This window comes from Pelodiscus sinensis, chromosome 5, assembly GCF_052426305.1.
Source record: "Pelodiscus sinensis isolate ZL-2025 chromosome 5, ASM5242630v1, whole genome shotgun sequence".
NCBI lineage: Eukaryota > Metazoa > Chordata > Testudines > Trionychidae > Pelodiscus > Pelodiscus sinensis.
In genome coordinates, this window is record NC_143056.1 from 22,529,509 (window position 1) to 22,548,942 (window position 19,434).

At 41.6% G+C, this 19,434-nt stretch overlaps 1 protein-coding gene across 2 annotated transcripts in view; it reads right to left on the bottom strand.

Moving 5' to 3' along the window:
* The window catches only part of PPP2R5C (protein phosphatase 2 regulatory subunit B'gamma), a 178,403-nt gene that overhangs the window by 127,506 nt on the left and 31,463 nt on the right, over window positions 1-19,434 (bottom strand). For both annotated transcript variants that reach the window (XM_075926558.2, XM_014571983.4), the window contains exon 3: window positions 10,492-10,651. In XM_075926558.2, coding sequence (XP_075782673.1) covers window positions 10,492-10,651 — 160 coding nt within the window. The remainder of the gene's footprint in view (window positions 1-10,491; window positions 10,652-19,434) is intronic.

Below are 19,434 nucleotides of genomic sequence, written 5' to 3' on the forward strand. Positions count from 1 at the left end.
GGTTTGCTGGAAAAATGTAAAAGTGCAGGGGGGTTATTCTTGTTTTAAATACTTTGCCTGTAACTCTTAAAAAACAGTGTTTAATATTATATATGCTAACACAAGAAATGGCCATTTAAAATAAGGGTGGGCAATAATTCTTGATGGGAGGGGGGCAGTCCAAGAATTTAGAAAATGGCCAAGGGCCACATTTTTCCATGATATTAACGGAGGAAGTGTGGGGTCTGGGTTGGAGGTTGAGTGCAGAAGCGTTCTTGGCAGAAGGGATTAGGTTGCAAGAGGGGATGCAGGGGTTAGGTTGTGACCCTGGGCAGGAGGAGTTATGACCTAGGGCAGGGATTGGGGTACAGGATCTGGGAGGGGGCATGAGTTATGTGCAGTAGGGAGGCAAGAGTGGGGGGAGGGGCAGAGAACTGAGAGAAGGGAGGGGCCAGGGTGCCAGAAGCAGGCTCTGGCTGAGAGATTTACCTGGTGACTTCTGGCCAACAGAGCTAGCAGGATTCTTAGGCAGGCTCCCTATCTGTCCCACTCCCACACAGGCAGCAGGGGCCACGTGTGTCCATGAATAGCTACAAGCTTGAGTGGAGGGGAAGAGGTACTTTGTGCATTGTCTCTGCTTCAGACAGCTCCCATTGGCCACAAAACTGGCTGATCTAGCCCAGTATCGTGTCTTCTTACAGTGGCCAAGGATCCGCACAAAGAATGAACAGAATCATCAAATGATCCCTCCTTTGTCGTCAATTCCCAGCTTCTGGCAAACAGAGGCCAGGGACACCATCTAGCTCCTAACCACTGATGGGCCTATCCTCCATGAATTCACCTAGTTCTTTTTTGAACCCTGTTATAATCTTGGCCATCACAACATCCTCTGGCAAAGAGTGCCACAGCTTGACTGTATGCTGTGTGAAGAAATACTCCCTTTTGTTTGTTTTAAACCTGCTGCCTATTAATTTCATTGTGACCTCTAGTTCTTGTATTATGAGTAAATAATACTTCCTTATTTACTTTCTCCACACCAATCATGATATTATAGAGCTTAATCATATCCCCTCCGTTTGATGTCTCTTACAATCTAAAAAGTCCCAGTCTTATTAATCCCTCCTCACACAGTAGCTGTTTCTTACCCCAATCATTTTTGTTGCCCTTTTCTAAATCTTTTTCAATTCCAATATATGTTAATTTAGATGGGGAGACCACATTTGCATGCAGCATTCAAGATGTCGGCATACCGTGAAGTTAGAAGCAAAATGTAGGACAATGTAGCACTTTAAAGACTAACAAGATGGTTTATTAGATGATGAGCTTTCGTGGGCCAGACCCACTTCCTCAGATCAAATAGTGGAAGAAAGTAGTCACAACCATATATACCAAAGGATACAATTAAAAAAATGAACAAATATGAAAAGGACAAATCACATTGCAGAACAGAAGGGGGATGCGGGGGGGTGGGAAGGGGGAGGAAGGAAGGTAAGTGTCTGTGAATTGCTGATATTAAAGGTAGGGAGAGTGGGATGTTTGTGAGTTAATGGTATTACAGGTGATAATTGGGGAAACTGTCTTGGTAATGGGTGAGAAAGTTAGAGACACAATATATGTTATGTTCCAGGATCTATTGATTTCTTAATGATTCACAAAGCTCTGTTACTTTTTGACTGACTACATGGAGCCAATGCTTTCAGAAAACTATCCACAGTAACTCCAAGATCTTTCTTGAACACTATTAGCTAATTAGTTCTTATTTTATATGTATGACTGATTATTTTGTCCAATATGCAATACTTTGTATTTATCAACATTAAATTTAATCTGCCATTGTGTTGCTTTACAAGTTTATCGGATAATCTCATTTAAGTTTTTGTCAATTTATTCAATAGGAGAATTAAAATATATTAATTATGGATGGTACTTTAAAACAAAGTTCAGAACAACTGAGTAGTAACTTCTCACTGATGAAGAACCTCTCAGATACCCTAATTCTTCCATGCAATGAAAGTTTCATTTGTTGCTGCTCAATGTACTTGGTACTGGATAGCAAAAGACACTTTTAGCACCACCCTCTATACATGATTTTTGTTCTAACATTATTTCATTGCTGAAACAAGAAGCATAACAATTACTATATACTAAATTAATACAGTATGGATCACAGGCAAAGGACAGTGTTTCAGTTGTTCCCCATAACTGTACAGGCAGTCCCCAGGTTACATGGATCTGACTTACATCGAATCCCTACTTACAAACGGGCTGAGGCAACCCCGCACTAGCTGCTTCCCCCCAGCAGACCAGGGAGACGCGGAGTGGCTTTTCTCAGCAGACACCTCAGCTTGAGACTAAAGGACTGAGGGAAGTGAGGTGTGGGAGAATAAAACTGAGCTCTGGAGAAATGTTTGGCTAGAGTTTCCCCTACAATATGTACCAGTTCCGACTTACATACAAATTTAACTTAAAAACAAACCTACAGTCCCTATCTTGTATGTAACCCGGGGACTGCCTGTATTTAGCAATGGTTTATAGATTGAAGCACTGACCAATTAAAATTTAATCAGTTTTCCCATTTAACATCTATCACTACCTTAGCACAATAAATCTTTTATTATACCATTCTTCAGTTAAATGTGAACAGCATAACATGTTTAAGTCTGGTATTTTAACAAACAATTTTATTACTCTGCAATTGAATTTGAATACCCAATTATCAAACTTCACACATAAAAGATACTGCCAAAGTACTGCATCTAAATGTTTCTGTCACCCAAAACTACCCTCTTGTTGATGTCTCTAATAGCACGTGCATTATTTGATATATTCAAGTGCTTAGAAAAGACACGACCGCTCAGGGTGGGGGGGAAGGGACATTTGACTCACAAACTACGCTCACACAATTTCCCAGAGATTCATTCACTTCAATTATGTTCCAGTGAAAAACGAGGTTGTTTGTTTGGTTTTGGTTGGTTTGTTTTTTGTTTGGTTTTAGAAAAAGGGGAACAGTTTTTGAGACATTCATACCAAGGTCAGTTTTACCTCCAAAACCAAATTTTCATCCATTGTTTCAAACAAAAGCAATGTTCTCTTTAGCATACACGGTCAGGTATTTATTTAAAAAAAGAAAATTCAAGATTAACAAAGGAGTTGCACTTTACACAATATAATTTATGTAGTACAGCTTACTATACTTTAGAGATTAGCACAAGCTCCCTCCGTTTTTTGGCACTCCAGAAAGCCTCACTTTTTCCACTTTCTTCATTTTCAGAACATCCACTTTATCAAAGAACATTTTATTCTCTTTAATTGCTACAATGGCAATCGCCATTTTCCAGATTCTTTTTAGTGGTATCAGCATCTGTGTCAAACTTAATTTTGACAGAAAATGAAAACTACCAGAACTACCTTATTTGCTATGCAGCCATTATAAATCCAAGACATTTAATGATGATTTATCTCATTATGTGTTTCCCTATTCCAGTCTTGCAGACAAGATGAGGCACCATCTCAGAGCTCTTCACTTGCAAAGTCTTTCACCAAAGTGGGCTTGATTTTGGCATATACCTAGAGTCTCAGGCTAAAAAGAAAAGTTTAAAGTTGTCTTCAGCTCAAAAACACAGCATCCTTATAGATGCGCACATACGCAATTGAATGTGCTTTTTAAAATTTATGGCATTAGTGTCAAAAGTAACAAAGTCAGTCAAATGACAGATTTCTTAAAACTCAAGAAAGGGCTGATAAAGCATGCACAGCAAAATCTTCAGCAAAAATGAGATGACAGACTCCAATCAGTCATTTCACATGCAATTATTCTACATCAAGAAAACAGCAGTCAACTGCTCAGCACTCTATAATTAGTATGTATTTGCACACACTAAAAACTAATAAAAAATAGGCTTCACAGCAAAGTCTATGGGCACATCTTTCAACTTAACTCATTTCATCCTACCTTAAAACAGACCTTTATCTGCAAGTTGTATCCATTTTTTTCAAAGCCAGAAGTCCAATTTAGAGAGGTAAGTAACATTTCTAGGAAAAACTGTAAACTGTATTTAAAAATAAAAGTTGAACAACAATTGGCTTTTCAAAAACTTGTTATTGGTGATGGCCTTTTTAGGCTACTTCAACACTGCACTGCAGGAAGAATTATGGTGTAAATTTCAGCACATGCTGTAGTGTTGCAATTTAACTACCCCATGTGAGTGCTGTTGGCATGAACTAATAGGTATATACACCTCACATGAAGGAGATACACAGTTCACAGCAGCAGCATCCACATGGGGCAGACTGCAATATTTTGGGGAGCTCTCCAATTCAGTGTGCCATAGTCTGCACACAGCTCAGTGTAGACAAACTGTTCGTTAAAAAAGGCATAACATATTATACAAGCCTACTGCAAGACTTGAAACACCTTTTCCTCTGACACATGCAGACAAAATGTGTGTCTGAAAAAATACATCATGGGGAAACAGACTAGATATTATGCAGGTTGAACCTATCAAATCTGGCACACACTGGTCCAGCAACATCTGAGGTCCAGCATGATTTATCATGGACGTGGTCAAGTTTCCAGCAGCCCCATAAAACTTGTTTACAGTCACCAGTCCTGGTTCTCAGTATTTTGTGCTCTTATTTAGCTCTAAATTACCCCTAAATGTCTTCTAAGAGTCCAGTAAACAGTGGAAGTGTTGGTAATGGTGCTAGACAATATTGACCTTCCACAATCCAGCAAATTCTCTGGTTTGGCACTGGTCATGTCCCGAAGGTGAAGACTAGAGAGGTTCAACCTGTAATACATATGCAAGAGCACCACATACTGGTCAAGAGATCCTGCAAGACTCTAGAATAGAGCAAGGGAAATAAAGAACACCCTTTTATATTTAATCAATTTTAAACACACGATTATCTTAAGTTTACATAGAATATTCACTGAAAAAAGTTACACTTGGTAAAGAACCCTATTTGACTGGGTATAAAATTTTAATATATTCCATTCAGTAAAAAAAAAAAAATCTCAGAGGAGTAGCTGTGTTAGTGTGTACCTGCACAAACAATGATCCCTATGGCATCTTAAAAACTAACAATTTGGGCATAAGCTTTCCCAAGTAAAAATCACTCCACCAGATGCAACCAGCTGACAAAGTGCTTTTTTCTCATGAAAGCTTATGCCCAAATTAATCTGTTAGTCTATAAAGTGCCATAGGACTACTTGTTGTTACTCAGTAAAAACACTTGAAGGAAGGTAAGGAATTAAGAATTCTTATCTACTACCTAAGAAGTGCAGGAAACCAGACTATACTGCACTCTAACACTCTATACTGCGCTCCCTGTTGTCAGTACAGATTGAACCTTTCTAATCCAGCAGCACTGGGACCTGACCTGTGCCGAACCAGAGAATTTGCCCAACCAAGGGACGTCAATATTGTAGCATCATTACCAACACTTCCACTGTTTACCAGGCTCTTAGAAGGTATTTAGGGGGAAAACAGAGCTAAATAGCACAGAACATTGCTGTAAATACTCTTTATGGAACCTTGAGAAACTTGGCCACACCCATTGTAAGTGGACATCCAGCTAACCAAAATCATACCAGAAAATGGACGATACCAGACAAGAGAGATTCCACCTGCACAACTAAACTTGTTTGTCCCACTAGATGGCATACTCTGGTTTAAGCACTTCAATCGGTCTGTGCAAACAAAAAATCTTGTATTGAATTTGAACTAAATTTGCATACCCTAGAATAGAGCTGCAAGTGGTCACTATAGAAACATATGCCTTAAGATGAAGCTATGCTAGGGAAAAAAAATTTTGTACTATCGAATATTTCAACACTATAAAGTTTCAAGATTCAGAAGTGTCCTTTAAAAGAGTTCATTTATTTTGGCATCTTAAATTAAACCTTAATTGACTTTCTTACTCATTAACGTTACTTGAACAAATGTGAAATAAGGGCATCTATTTTTTAAATATTTTTTTTTAAATCTATATTTTACTGTTTACAAAATGCCTCAATCCTGACTGCAGTTATTTCAATTTATGTCCTTTTTAAATCTTGGCCACTTTATTCTACTTTCTTATCTAATCCACAATCAAGAAAGCACTACAATAATGCTGTCCCAAAGGTGCCAAGATTTACATGCATTGTTCTGATTGACTTATGGAATAACCTGATTTCTGTCAATACAGAATGCCAAAATCCTCCAGACATCCAAGACATGCAGCCTACATTCCTCCTACTTATTGATCTTCCCAAAGCTAGATAATGTAAGTGTCCTGACTCAAGTGAAATGGAGAGACTACACTGGGAAGAAAAGCTGGGTGCAATCTGAGCAAGACCTTATCCTTGTAGAGGACAGTGTATGGTGCTTTGGAGGTGAGCGCCTTAATCTCAGACACTCAGGAGTCCCATGTCAGTGGAACTAAGAATATGACTCTCCAAGAAAGGAGAAGGAGAAAGCACAAAGCCATAAGCATGAAGAGAGTAACCATGACTGTGACAACACCAGATTCAAGTCCCTTGGTGGGACAGGTCCCTGACTTGCAAGTGGAGATGCTCTAATCCCTTAAGGAATCTGGCCATCATACCCTGAGTGAAAACTGACCTGCCATCAAAAGGCAAGTGGAATGCCAAGATGGCTGCTAAACGGACATTGATGTAAAAGACAAGTCCTGGAGCTTAAAATGCAGGAGGCAGTCAAAAATAAGCTGCAGAAAAGTCCATTTGGGGTGGACAGCTTTGTCCACAATACATCAGGTGAACCACTTCCATTTGGCCAGGTAAATCACTCTGATGGAGGGCTTCCTATTACACAGCAGGAACCTCAGCCAAACACTACTATCCGATGCAATGCTGCCGTGTTGGAGTGCAAAAGACTGCCATATGTCTGGGGCAACAAGTTCAACCTGAAAGGTAGCTGAAATAGAGAAACCAAGGTATGTTCCCCAAGTTATGGTCCCCAAGGCATTGGATACCAGAGTCACTAAACTAGGTTGGGGCCATGAAGGGAATTTCTTCTAGCATCAATGTAGGATCTTAGAACATAAGATCAGACCAAAGATCCATCTAGCCCAGTAGCCTGTCTGCCGACAGTGGCCAGCACCAGGTGCCCCAGAGAGGGTGGACCGAAGACAATGATCAAGCGATTTGTCTCCTGCCATCCTTCTCCAGCCTCTGACAGAGGCCATTTCTATCCCCTGGCTAATAGCCTTTTATGGACCTAACCTCCAGGAAATTATCTAGCTTCTTTTTAAACTCTGTTATAGTCCTAGCCCTCACAGCCTCCTCTGGCAAGGAGTTCCACAGGGTGACTATATGCTGTGTGAAGAAGAACTTTCTTTTATTAGTTTTAAACCTGCTACCCATTAATTTCATTTGGTGTCCTCTAGTTATTCTATTATGGGAACTAATAAATATATTTTCTTTATCCGCCATCCCCACACCACTCATGATTTTATATACCTCTATCATATCCCCCCTCAGTCTCCTCTTTTCTAAACTGAAAAGTCCCAGTCTCTTTAGCCTCTCCTCATATGGGACCCGTTCCAAACCCCTAATCATTTTAGTTGCCCTTTTCTGAACCCTTTCCAAGGCCAAAATACCTTTTTTGAGGTGAGGAGACCACATCTGTACACAGTATTCAAGATGTGGGCGTACCATAGTTTTATACAGGGGCAGTAAGATATTCTGGGTCTTATTTTCTATCCCTTTCTTAATAATTCCTAGCATCCTATTTGCCTTTTTGACCGCCGCTGCATACTGTGTCATAGCCAAATTAGCCTTCATCATACTGTACATATAGTTGGGGTTATTTTTCCCAATGTGCAGTACTTATCCACATTAAATTTCATTTGCCATTTTGTTGCCCAATCACTCAGTTTGGTGAGATCTTTTTGAAGTCCCTCACAGTCTGTTTCTGTCTTGACTATCCTAAACAGTTTGGTATCATCCACAAACTGATGAATCATGCAGGTCCCCACAGGGCCGTGAGGCCATGGCATAGGTGGGATGGGGACATAATGGGCAAACCCCAACTCAAGGGAAACTTTAACTAACTAACTTTAACAAAGAATAGTACTCAGACTAAACAAACAAAAAGGAAGGGCAACTTGGAGAACAAAGGTAGACCACTAAGTGCTAACTAGGTGTGAATACTGCTGAAATCACACTTGCAAGCAAGCGAGATAAGAGCACCAACAAGATTCATGGGCAGTAAGAAGGTAATGAGGGGGTGGAGGGCCAACAGGGGAGCCCCTTAAGAGTGTCACCGCTATAGTGGTGCCACTCTAAGGGGCTCCCCTGCTGGCCAGACAGGTACCCCTGAGGGAAAACTCTCCAACAGTCCAGACATGTGGCATGTGAACACATAAATGGAATGGACATGAGCAAGCACTCGAAGAAGAATTAGTAATCCTTCTGTTTGAACATTTTTACTGGAGAATTAAGACAGCATTTCCTATGTTAAAAAAAATCCTGCAAATTCAGTTTCATCATAGAAAACTTTCCCAAAAGTCATAACATTAACAACAGACCATTCTGGAACTTAGCCTAATTTCTCAACAGAATAGGAGTGTGTGCTTTAGACAGCATAACCCTTACAGAATAATCCATTTAGGTTTTCAACAGTGCACATCAGTGGTTAGAATCCAAGAATTAGCTTGAGGAATTGATGGTAGGACAGAATTGTTCACCTCTCTGATTCTTATCAACGTTTAATGAACTGTTTTTGACAAACTCTAAACCAGACTGTCAATGTTGAAGTGCTAAAGCCAGCATCTGAATTGACATGGACAATAAACTACAGGTTGTTCTTGCTATAAGTCCAAGATATGTTCTAAAAAACTGACATAGCAAAAATACTTAAAGCAGGGAAGTTTTTCCCTATGGCTGATTTCCATTTGCACAAACTGGTATGGTTTTTTTTTTTTTTTTGCGCGCATGACTTAGAGCAGGGAATGGGAGGACTAAAGTCAACTACTTTAGTGAAGAATGGATGTACACCGGGGCCACTTACTACGGGGACGCCCTGCATTCCCTATGTGTTCTCTCATCTTATTCTTTGATTATAAACTTTGAGCAGGGAGCTTCTTTCAGCTAGATGTTTTTGCAGTGTCTATCACAATAACCAAATAATACTTATCACAGAGGTCGTCACTCACTCAAACATGTTTCATTACACTGGCAGAACTATATGGAGAAGCCATACTAATACTGCTCTTTTTTGGGTAAAGAAAGGATGCCAGGGCTGTAAACAAAAGTACTAAATTCACCACCTCAGACAGAGACAGACAGACAGACAGACAGAAAGATGTCATTGTGTAACTATGGTGGAATGTTCAGGATAGATGAACACATAAAGAGATGCATATGGTAATGTTATTTACAGAATATAGCACAAAACTTTTTTAATTTACAGGTTCTATAAAATAAACAAACAGTCTTAAAGCAGTTAAAACCACTTGAAATAAATGAAGAAATGTTCTATTTAGAAACTGCTCTGCTAATGCAGTGCACATAAGTTGCTACAAAATATCTTTCTTCCTCTGTTTACCACTATCGTCATCTGCATGGAAACAGGACAGTAGAGCCTTACCTCCCTATTCGTGTAATAAGTGTCACGATGAAAAAAAAAAAAAAAAGAAAAAACAGGACTATGTAGCACTTTAAAGACTAACAAGATGGTTTATTAGGTGATGAGCTTTCGTGGGCCAGACCCACTTCCTCAGATCAAGATCCTTTGATCTGAGGAAGTGGGTCTGGCCCACGAAAGTTCATCACCTAATAAACCATCTTGTTAGTTTTTAGTGCTACATAGTCCTGTTTTTTGTTTCAGCTACACCAGACCAACACGGCTACATTTCTATCACTATTCTATGGGGGGTGGGGGGGTAAACTTTCTCCCTTCACCAAAACTGGTCAGTTGGTTTCAAAACTTAAGACTTCATTCTAAATAATCAGAAGGGAGAAATTCACTTACATTCAGAGGGCTCACTTAAGGTCCTCAGTCTACACCACTTTAGCCCTCCAGAGGGATTCAGACAGATTAGGCTCACAGAAGGGGCTCCACGTATACTAAATTACAAAGGTTAGTTTAGAGCTGGTCCTGAATAGGATTGCATGGAGGGGATGGCATGTGCTTAGGAGGAGAGCTACTGAATATGAAAATACAGTGTCTCAAAAATTGCTGTAAAGGGAGTGGGGGAGATGGAGGAAGGGTAACAATGGCCTGCTTTTGGGATTTGATGTGTGAAATCCTAAGCCTCTCTCAATCCTGCTTACTCTTGTACCCAAAACCCATTTGGTCAAACTGCGCTCAAGTGAGACCACACATACAAACCTTCATTTTTTTATTTTGGTGGGGGAGAGGACTCATTAGGAAATCTTCATTTCAGTTGTAATAGAAGTCATTTATATCAAAGAAAGCCAACTTTTGAGAACTGAACTGTATATTAATTTACCCCTAAGAATGCCAAAGCTTTAACAAAATCATAAAAGAAAGAAAAAAATACCTTTTAAAGCTGGCAGTTTTTGGAGTTCTCTGTTATTGCTAACATTAAACCTTGAAGAACTCTGCCGTTTTTCCTTCTTCAGTACAGTCTGTGGAGCAGGTACTTTGATTTTAGATAGCTGTGCTGGGGGAGGAGCGCTGTTTGTTTTTTTGTTTGATGCCTGTTTAAAAAAAAAACATTTAAATGTAGTTGAGCTTGTTAAACGGAATATTTTAAGAACAGAATTAGGTAACAGGCAACTTTCATTTTGCTAAAAAGAGAATAAACTTCTAATTGACTTACTCTACCTTAACTCTCACTGCACAGCTGCCTACTTCCCTGCTCACTCTTTCTAGGCATCTAGTCTTGACTTTCCACAATTCTCCACGGATCTGAAATATCACTGTCACTTACATTACCTAACTCTTTGGAACTGACACTAACTCCCCTGCCGGCTCCTCGTGTGGACACTTCCATAGCATTTGTATGTCACAGATCTTATTTTTCCCCTTCTGGCCTTTGCCGGTTTTGCCTTTTTAAACTTAAAAAAACAACAAATGGTCTGATAGCACTTTATAGACTAACAAAACATGTAGATGGTATCATGAGATTTGTGGGTATCTGAAGAAGTGGTCCTAAGATGACACACTGTGTTTGACTGAGCATGGAGCTATGCATTGACAGATTTCTGTTAAGCTTGCATAGCATTATACAAAGTCAATGCCATCCGTATGTTAATCCATTTGCTACCACACAGAATGCACATTTAATTGTAATTACAGTGTAATTTTGCTACTTCTTCAAGTAGTGTCTCTATGGGTGCTCTACTGTAAGTGAAAACTTAAAAAACAACAAACAGCCTAGAAGCACCTTAAAGTCTAACAAAACACATAGATGGTATCATGAGCTTTTGCGGGCATAGCCCACTTCTTCAGAAGATGGGAGTTCTTCAGATGCCCACAAAAGCTCATGATACCATCTACATGTTTTGTTGGTCAATAAAGTGCTACCAGACCATTTGTTGTTTTTTAACTTTATCCTGTACAGAGCAACTTAGCTACCTCCTGAAGGTTCTTGTGTTTTTAAGTCATGTCTACGCTGTAATAAAGACCTATGGTACTGCTGTTGCTAGTCTGGGTCAACTGTTTTGGGTTCACAGGGCTCAGGCTGCAGTACTATAAAACTTCAGGAAAGTGCCCGCCAGAGCCTAAATGTCTACATTGCTATTTTTAGCCCTGCAGCCTGAATCAGTGCTTTTGCCATCTTAAAGCTACTGTCATCAATCGCAGAATATCTATAGAGAAATCAAATAGATATGAATATTCTAAGTACCCACCCAGCACACACAAGTAGAATTTAATTTCCTCCCATTTTCCCACTTCCACCCACCCACCCACCAACAACATAAGACAATTTAGCATTAAGACAGACAAGCATTTCCACCAACAGGCAGTGCCATCTACACTGACCATTACGATGTGTTTGATTCCAGGAGAGAATCCTTAATAAGGATATACTCTCTCTAAGCTAGTGGTTCTCAAAGAGCTGTCCACGGCTTGAGCTCATTGTCCACCTCCCAGAGTGGGAGGGAGGTGGCTGGAGCAGCATTGGCATCAGCAAGTCATGGCTGGGATTGTCTATTTCGCACTCTTCTTGCTCCTCTAGTAGGCGCAGTTATCAGTTCCTGGCCAATGATGGTAGGGGGCAGGAGTAGGATTGGGCACCCGGGCCAGCATGAGGCTAGGGCGAGTCATGGCTCTGAACAGAGCTGGGGACAGCAAGAGGAAGAGCTCCCACCCTGGAAGGGGACATTGTAGGCTCAGCACTCTGCACTTACCAATATGGGGAACCAGTGGGCACCAGGTCTCCACTGCAGCAGGAGCGGCCAAGGTTGTGGGGGCTGCCTGTGTGCGGAACTTGGCTCCCAGCAGGCTCCTGCAGCACCTCCTCCAGAGACTTTGTCCCAGCAGCAGGCAAGTAAAGCTTTAGCGTGGCATGGGCTGCAGTGCAAGGCCCCCTGCAGCCAGGCTACCACAGACTTGCCATGGAAGCAGCAACTGATGCGTGGATGGGCTCCACATAGATGTGTGTGGGAGGCTGGCCTTGGCTCCAGCACAATGTGCTCGCACCCTGCCGGGCACCCCTCTCTGCCACTGGGACTCACCGGATCAGAACGTAGCTTGCCAATCCCCAAAGACACTAAGGCTATGTCTAAACTACATTCCTCTTTTGAAAGAGGAATGTAAATGAGGCCAATCAAAAATTCAAACGAAGCGCAGATTTAGAAATCTTGCACTTTATTTGCATAATCGCATGAGAGCGCTTTTTCGAAAAGAAACTACAGTCTAGACGGGGTTCTTTAGAACAAAAAAACAAAACCTTTTTTGAAGAACCCATACACCTCATTTTTTCAGGAGTATGGATTCTTTCGGAAAAGGGTTGGGTTTTTTCCCCCTGAAAGAACCCCATCTAAACTGTGGTTTCTTTTATGAAACACCCTTTTTCGAAAAAGCACTCACGTGATTTTTAAAATGAAGAACGAGATTTGTAAATTCGCGCTTCATTTGAATTTTCAATCAGCCTCATTTACATTCCTCTTTAGAAAGAGGCATGTCATTTAGACGTGCCCTAACACGCGCCGTGCACCAGTTTCCCGGCTCCTCCTACAGCCTCAATCTGGGATGGTGGGATCTGGCAGGATGGCTGAGAGACCGGGGTAGTTTCTTATGGATGAGAGGACGGAGCAGTTTGCTCTGCTGCTTTCCACAAGCCGAGTCTGGCAGGCAAGGTCCGGGCTTTCTTCATTTCCCACCCCCCACCATGCCCTGTGAGTGGGAAGCTGGAGCTGGTGTTCCAACCAGCATGGGCTCCCTGCTGCATTGGGCTGGCCAATGGGAGCAACGGGGATGAAAAGACAGGTAAGCATCCACCTCATGCCCAGACCCCTGCACTCCTATCCCCCTCACCTCACCACCTCCCCTGCCAGGACCTCACACCCTCAGCTAGCTCAGGCACCCCTCTCCTAGGCCAGACACCCTATCCCCATTCCGCTCCTGTGCTCTCCCTTCCTGGCCAGACTCCCTCCCCCAAGCCTGTCCCTGCAGCTACCGTTGGCTCCTGTACTCCTCCTCCTGTCCACAGACTGCACCCTCCCTTACTATCGCTCCCTCCCCACTGGCCAAACAGCCTACTCCCAAGCCAGCTTCTGCAAACTACCTTCCACCCAGACCTCGCAATCTCACCTCTCCTGTACCCCATCTCCCGCCCACCCCCATCCCTACCCCACTCACTAGCAGCCATCCCACACACTGAAACCCCAATTTTTGTTCCCATCCCAGAGCTTAAGGGGGGGTCCACAAAATCCACTTCGGAACTCCAGAAAAACACATCTGGCCTATAGGAAGCCCTGAACATCAGTCCTCTGTCCCTTTCCCTCATCCCATGGGGCTGGAGTGCCAGAGGATTGAGGTGTCAGTTGTGGGTTACATCAGTGACGGTTGGCGGGTTTTGAAAGAGTTTTTTTTCCACTTCTCACTTGTAAGGTACCCAACTGATTGTTCTGTGGGTCAGTGGCCCCCTGACTCAAAAAAGTCCCCTCACTTCTACCATGAAGAAAACATTGAAACCTTGTGTGTTGGACATAAAGTAAAATATTAATTTTATTTAAAATGAAGTTTGATAAACTAACATGAGAAAGTTAAATGCTTAATCTGTTTAATAATTTAAATGAATACATTCTCCTTAGCTGCAGCACTAGCAAAATGGCTTGGGGATAATTATGTAATTAGCGATGAATTTCCATTAACAACTGGTAGTCTGAGGAAAAGTTTGCATTGAGCCAGGTGGTCCATGGGCCAAAAAGTTTGAGGACCACTGCTCTAAGAGTAAGCTATTTTATGAGTATAGAATTAATCTAGCTAGAGACATTACTGCAAACTTTTCAATGCTTTTTGAATTCTGTACTGAAAAGTCTTAGATTTACATTTTTTACACTGAAGTATACATGTCTACAGATACAACTGATACTTTTGTGTAACAAAACAATGCCCATTCTCCTTTTGCTATTTCTAGTACCATCAAGTGCAAAATTGTCAGCAAAGTAGGATTTCAGCATGAAATTACAGACGTAAAAAACAGATTCAGTTGCATTTTCACTGGAATACTGTTGTCCTAAACTTTATGATACTTTCTGTTCACCTCTGCATGTACTACACAGCATTTTCTGCTCATCAATTCATTACGAGTTGCTCATCACAGAAAAAAATCTTAAGTCAGCAAGAACAGTGAAATCTTGTGTTGTCACGAACAGGAAAACTACAGATCAACTGTCTGCTACCAAAAGGGAAACCGAACTAACCCTCGAGTAATCCCTTCGCTCTGGGAACAACTCTGGGGTAATAGCAGCAACATGGTGAGTACCATTCCCTTATATATGCATAGATCACACGCCTCTCTTCTCAGGCAACATGATCATCCAGCCATTGTGATGCTCTCCTCTACACTGCAGTCTGTCTAGGATGTGCCACAGAGCAGGTGCTCTTCATGAGTGTGATCCAGTGTGAACTGTCCCCTTTAAGTAGCAATTTCAATGAGCTCAGCGTATCGGAGTGGAGACAGTACTGCTAATGAGAGAATTGACAGTTAGCTCTAGAGGAGGCACACCTGAAGGCTTCTCTAGAGTAACGTTGTTTGGAAAGGAGCATTTCTCATTTGTAATAAGAACAAACCTATTCAATGGCAGCCTGGACTTCATATGAGACTGGATCAGAGAATGATTGAAGGAACCCACTTTTCTCTAACACTGTAACTTCTCCTGAATATACCCTTCTTGTGGTGTGAAGGAAAGCAGGGCAGATAAGGAGGAATCCAGAACTTGGTCCTGGTGTGCTGCAATTCTTTAGACAGGATGGGGTTGAAATGGTCAAGACATATCTTGAGACATCATCCCATCAGCTGGTTGGCTGGACTAACTCCTGTAGTCAGGAAAGGAGCGAGATTTGGAACAATAAGAAAACTGGCAAGTCTTGCCAGCTAGTCACCTTCCATGATCCTCATCATGACATCTTCAGTTTTCTGCATCACCCCCATTTGGCCTGACAATTTGTTTCACACAATGACAACAGCTTGAAGGAGACTGCTTTTGGCAAAGTCCTTGAACTTGTCAAAAGTAAAAGTAGTTCTCTCTTACAGTACACCACAATATCTAGCAGCTATGTTTTGAACCCGCTCCCCACGAGCACCAGTAACAACCACCTCTGTTTATCATAGAGGACAAGAAGAGAATCGTCCATCACTAACTTCTTGATATTCTAGAAGGTTTGTGTGTGCTGGTGAGTCAATTTCCTTTCAAGAACATGATGATGATATTCAGGAACTATTGCTTTTTTGGGAAGAAAACGTGCAGAAGTTAAGCAACCCCAGAAATGCTTGATGTTTCAGTTTGGAAATGGATTCAGATCATCAGATTCCCCACACCTTGTTTTCCCTCAGATGGATACCAGGCAAATCCATGGGATAGTCCAAGAAGGTGACACTTAACTAGGAATGTTAGATACCATGTATTTTAGTAATTGTATAGCTACAACAATTTTTAAGCGGTTGCATGGTTACTAAAATACTGCTCAGGGGGCGGGGCTGGCACCGAGTACAATCCTGGCTCCCAACCCCACTCCTGCAGTCCCCTGTGGCAGCAGCACAGGGTGGCAGGTGGAGGTGGTTCATGAGGAAAAAGCAGGTTTAAAAATCATCTCCACAAGCAAATCAGCTCCCGCTTGCCATCCTGCACTGCTGCCTCTGTCCTTTGGGGGGGGGGGGGCGGGGGGAAGGAGAGGGGGACGAGGGTGAGGCCTGAGCTCCCCACAGACAGAGGCTGCTCCGGCATCCCACCTGCCCCTCCCCTATTGCTGCCTCTGATACAGACACAGCAGCAATGGGGGAGGGGACACTAACTCCTATGTAACCCTCACCCACGCTGCCTCTGTAGGAGGCAGCAGGGGAGAGGGGAAATGGCTCTGCAGAGCCAGCACACACGGAGACCTGGCTTACTCACAGGGAACCGGCTTTTATCAGCTCCTGCCTACTCTCCCATCCACCCCTCCCCGGCTTCATGGGATTCAGTGCTTATGGGGCATTGACTCCCGATGAGGACCAGCTCCCGTCTACCCCCCTGCAATGCTGCCTCTACAGGAGAAAACAGGTAGGGGAGGTGACTCCGTGGTAACCAATACTTGTGGGAAGCCAACTTAAACGCTGGCTCTCCATGGGCACCGCCTCCCCTGTCCTTGCTGCCTCTGATACACAGGCAACTGGGGGGGAGAGGGGGGAAGGGGCGAGGAGGGTACGTGTAGTCATTTGGATTAACTGAAATAATTAGCCAATAAGCCAAGGCTTAAAATGGCTATACGGCAACATCCCTACTCGTAACTCCACTTTCACATTTTTCCTTCTTGATTTGAAAGCCTGATTTCTCACATGAGTGAAAGATTCAAGAAATTACTAAGAAAGTTTATACTCTGTTGGTCTTGTAGCAGGATTTCCATCTGGAATTCTAGAAAGCTGAGTTTCCATGAAGTGCTGGGAAAATTCTCAGACACTGGACTCAAAATGCTCCTCAATGAGTAATAATTGTCTGCACATCTGCAGCATGTGTCAACAATCAGCTGGTGACATGTGTAGGAAAGGTCATTTTCCAAAAGCTTTTCCTCTAGACAGAACATTGAGTAGTTGTTTAAGAGCAAACACTGGATAAGGGTGCTATGTGGGTGCCTTATTTGAAATGCACTTATAATCATCTTCACAGATTCGCTTGTTGCTATTCCGCTTGACCACACAAGTTCCAGAGTGAGGCCAGAGTTGATACCAGGATTTTCTGTCCCAACTTTGGGAGCGCTCACTTAGGGCGTACCTTATTACAGTGATTCTGCAGACACTTGGTAGCATAAAGGGGGTTCCACAGTTGTTGGGGACAAAATGCTGCCTCAATTATCAAGATCTTTAGGCAGTCACATTCTTTGTGTCCTAGACCTGAAGCTCTTGCAAATAGGATACTTATCATTTGATGGCCTTCTCTGAGGTACCTGAGGCATGAATAGTGGGGATAAGTCTTGGGCATAGACTTCCTGCATCTTTCACAAGATTGAAATCCCTGTAACCACATCATGCCCTGGTCAGGGGAACTAAAGCAGGGGAAGACGTGGAAGATACCACCTGCCTCCCCAAAGCTAACACTCACTAAAAACCAGTCTGGTCGCACTTTAAAGACTAACAAAACACGTAGACGGTATCATGAGCTTTTGTGGGCTAATACAACTATAGAATGTAAACTATGTACCACTAACCATAGATATCACTAATACCGCTAGCAAAGCAAGAGCATGGAGAAGCTTCAATGACCATTACTGATAGTAAGACAGAATTGAAGGGTGGTTGGGTGGCATCATCTTATGTACTGTGCTATGAAGGTGCCATTCCAGGGGCTGCACAGAAAACTCAATGGGTACTGCTAATGGAAAATATTCCAACAATCATGCGTGAACACACACCTACTAGAATGTGCATGAGCAATCACTCAAAGAGCCACCAGATATTTAGGCAATTGTGATAGCTTGGGTTAGTAAATTATTCAGATTCTTTATTTTTATGTAAAATTGTAAAAAATGAAGTGAGACAATTCTTAATGGAAATTGCCAGTGTTTCTTTGGCCAAACGCAGTATAGATATTAATTTTGTTACTTTAAAAATTATAAGCAGTTTCAATATTTGTGGCTGTGGAAGAAGAAAATCCAATTAAAGAATATGTTGGTCACGGCCCTATGAGATATTTGTATTACTGTTACTCTTATAGAAAAAATTTTCAACGTTTATTTTAATATTTAAAAATATATGTTCTGTTTTTAAAAACTGGTGCTTTATATGTAGCTATAGTCTTAAAATTACATGTGTAGTCATATTTTTACCAAAAGAACGCTTCCTTGTCTTAATGACTACATCACAGTAAACTGCATGCACTGAACTTCAACAAAATAGCTTATTTGAATTGATATATTCGATCAGTGCTAGTAAAATTAAGCTAGTGTTTTCAAGATTCTTCCTAACCTGAAAAACGTAGCATTCATTGGCTCTGACATTGGCATTAGAACCAGTAGTCATCTGATTGGAAAACTGCTTTTTATCCTCTGTCAAAGGTGTGCGTACATATACAAACTGCAGTTTTCAGCTGTCTTTAAATAAACTTGGAGGAAAGTTCAATGTAAGTGTCAAATTTCATTTAAATTACATTTACCTACAGGGAACATCCTAGAGATCCTGAAACTTAGCTAAAAGCAGTTTGTTCATTCTCTCCATCTTGAATTTGTTCTGTTTTTGCCTGTTCAAGGGAGTAAGTGACCTTTTTTATTTAAATTACTATTTCTGAAACAGTAATGCAAGACTACAGTACTCCTAAAGATACTATTAAGACAGACAACTTCAGTCACCTTTAAACTGTAGTTCCAGAACTAAATTAAAACACAACTTTAAACAATGATATTTCCTTTAGCAATACTGATTTTTATTATATAACTAATATATCAAATTATCATCCTGAAGATAGCTCCTAAATTATTTTGGCAATTTTAGGGATTAATCACCTGTTTCTGAAATGCAGCTACTTCCAAGGTAGAAAATGCCAGCAACTCCAAGGCACCCTAACAGCCTTATTTTTACTTAAAAGTTTTCACTACTAAAGAAGCTGAAACGTTCACTGACTCAGTAGTCACGTGAGCCACAGTAATATGCAGAAAGAATAAAACTATTTCAGAAGTACATGTGGATGTCTGATGGGATTAACATGAGACAATCTAAAATAAGACCAACTGCTTGCTCTTAAAGGACTTAATCCATTAACTCTAAAACTATAGCACGTTAACCAACCTCACTGGGTCTGACTGCTCGATATTAACAGATCTATACTGTGATGTGTGTTAT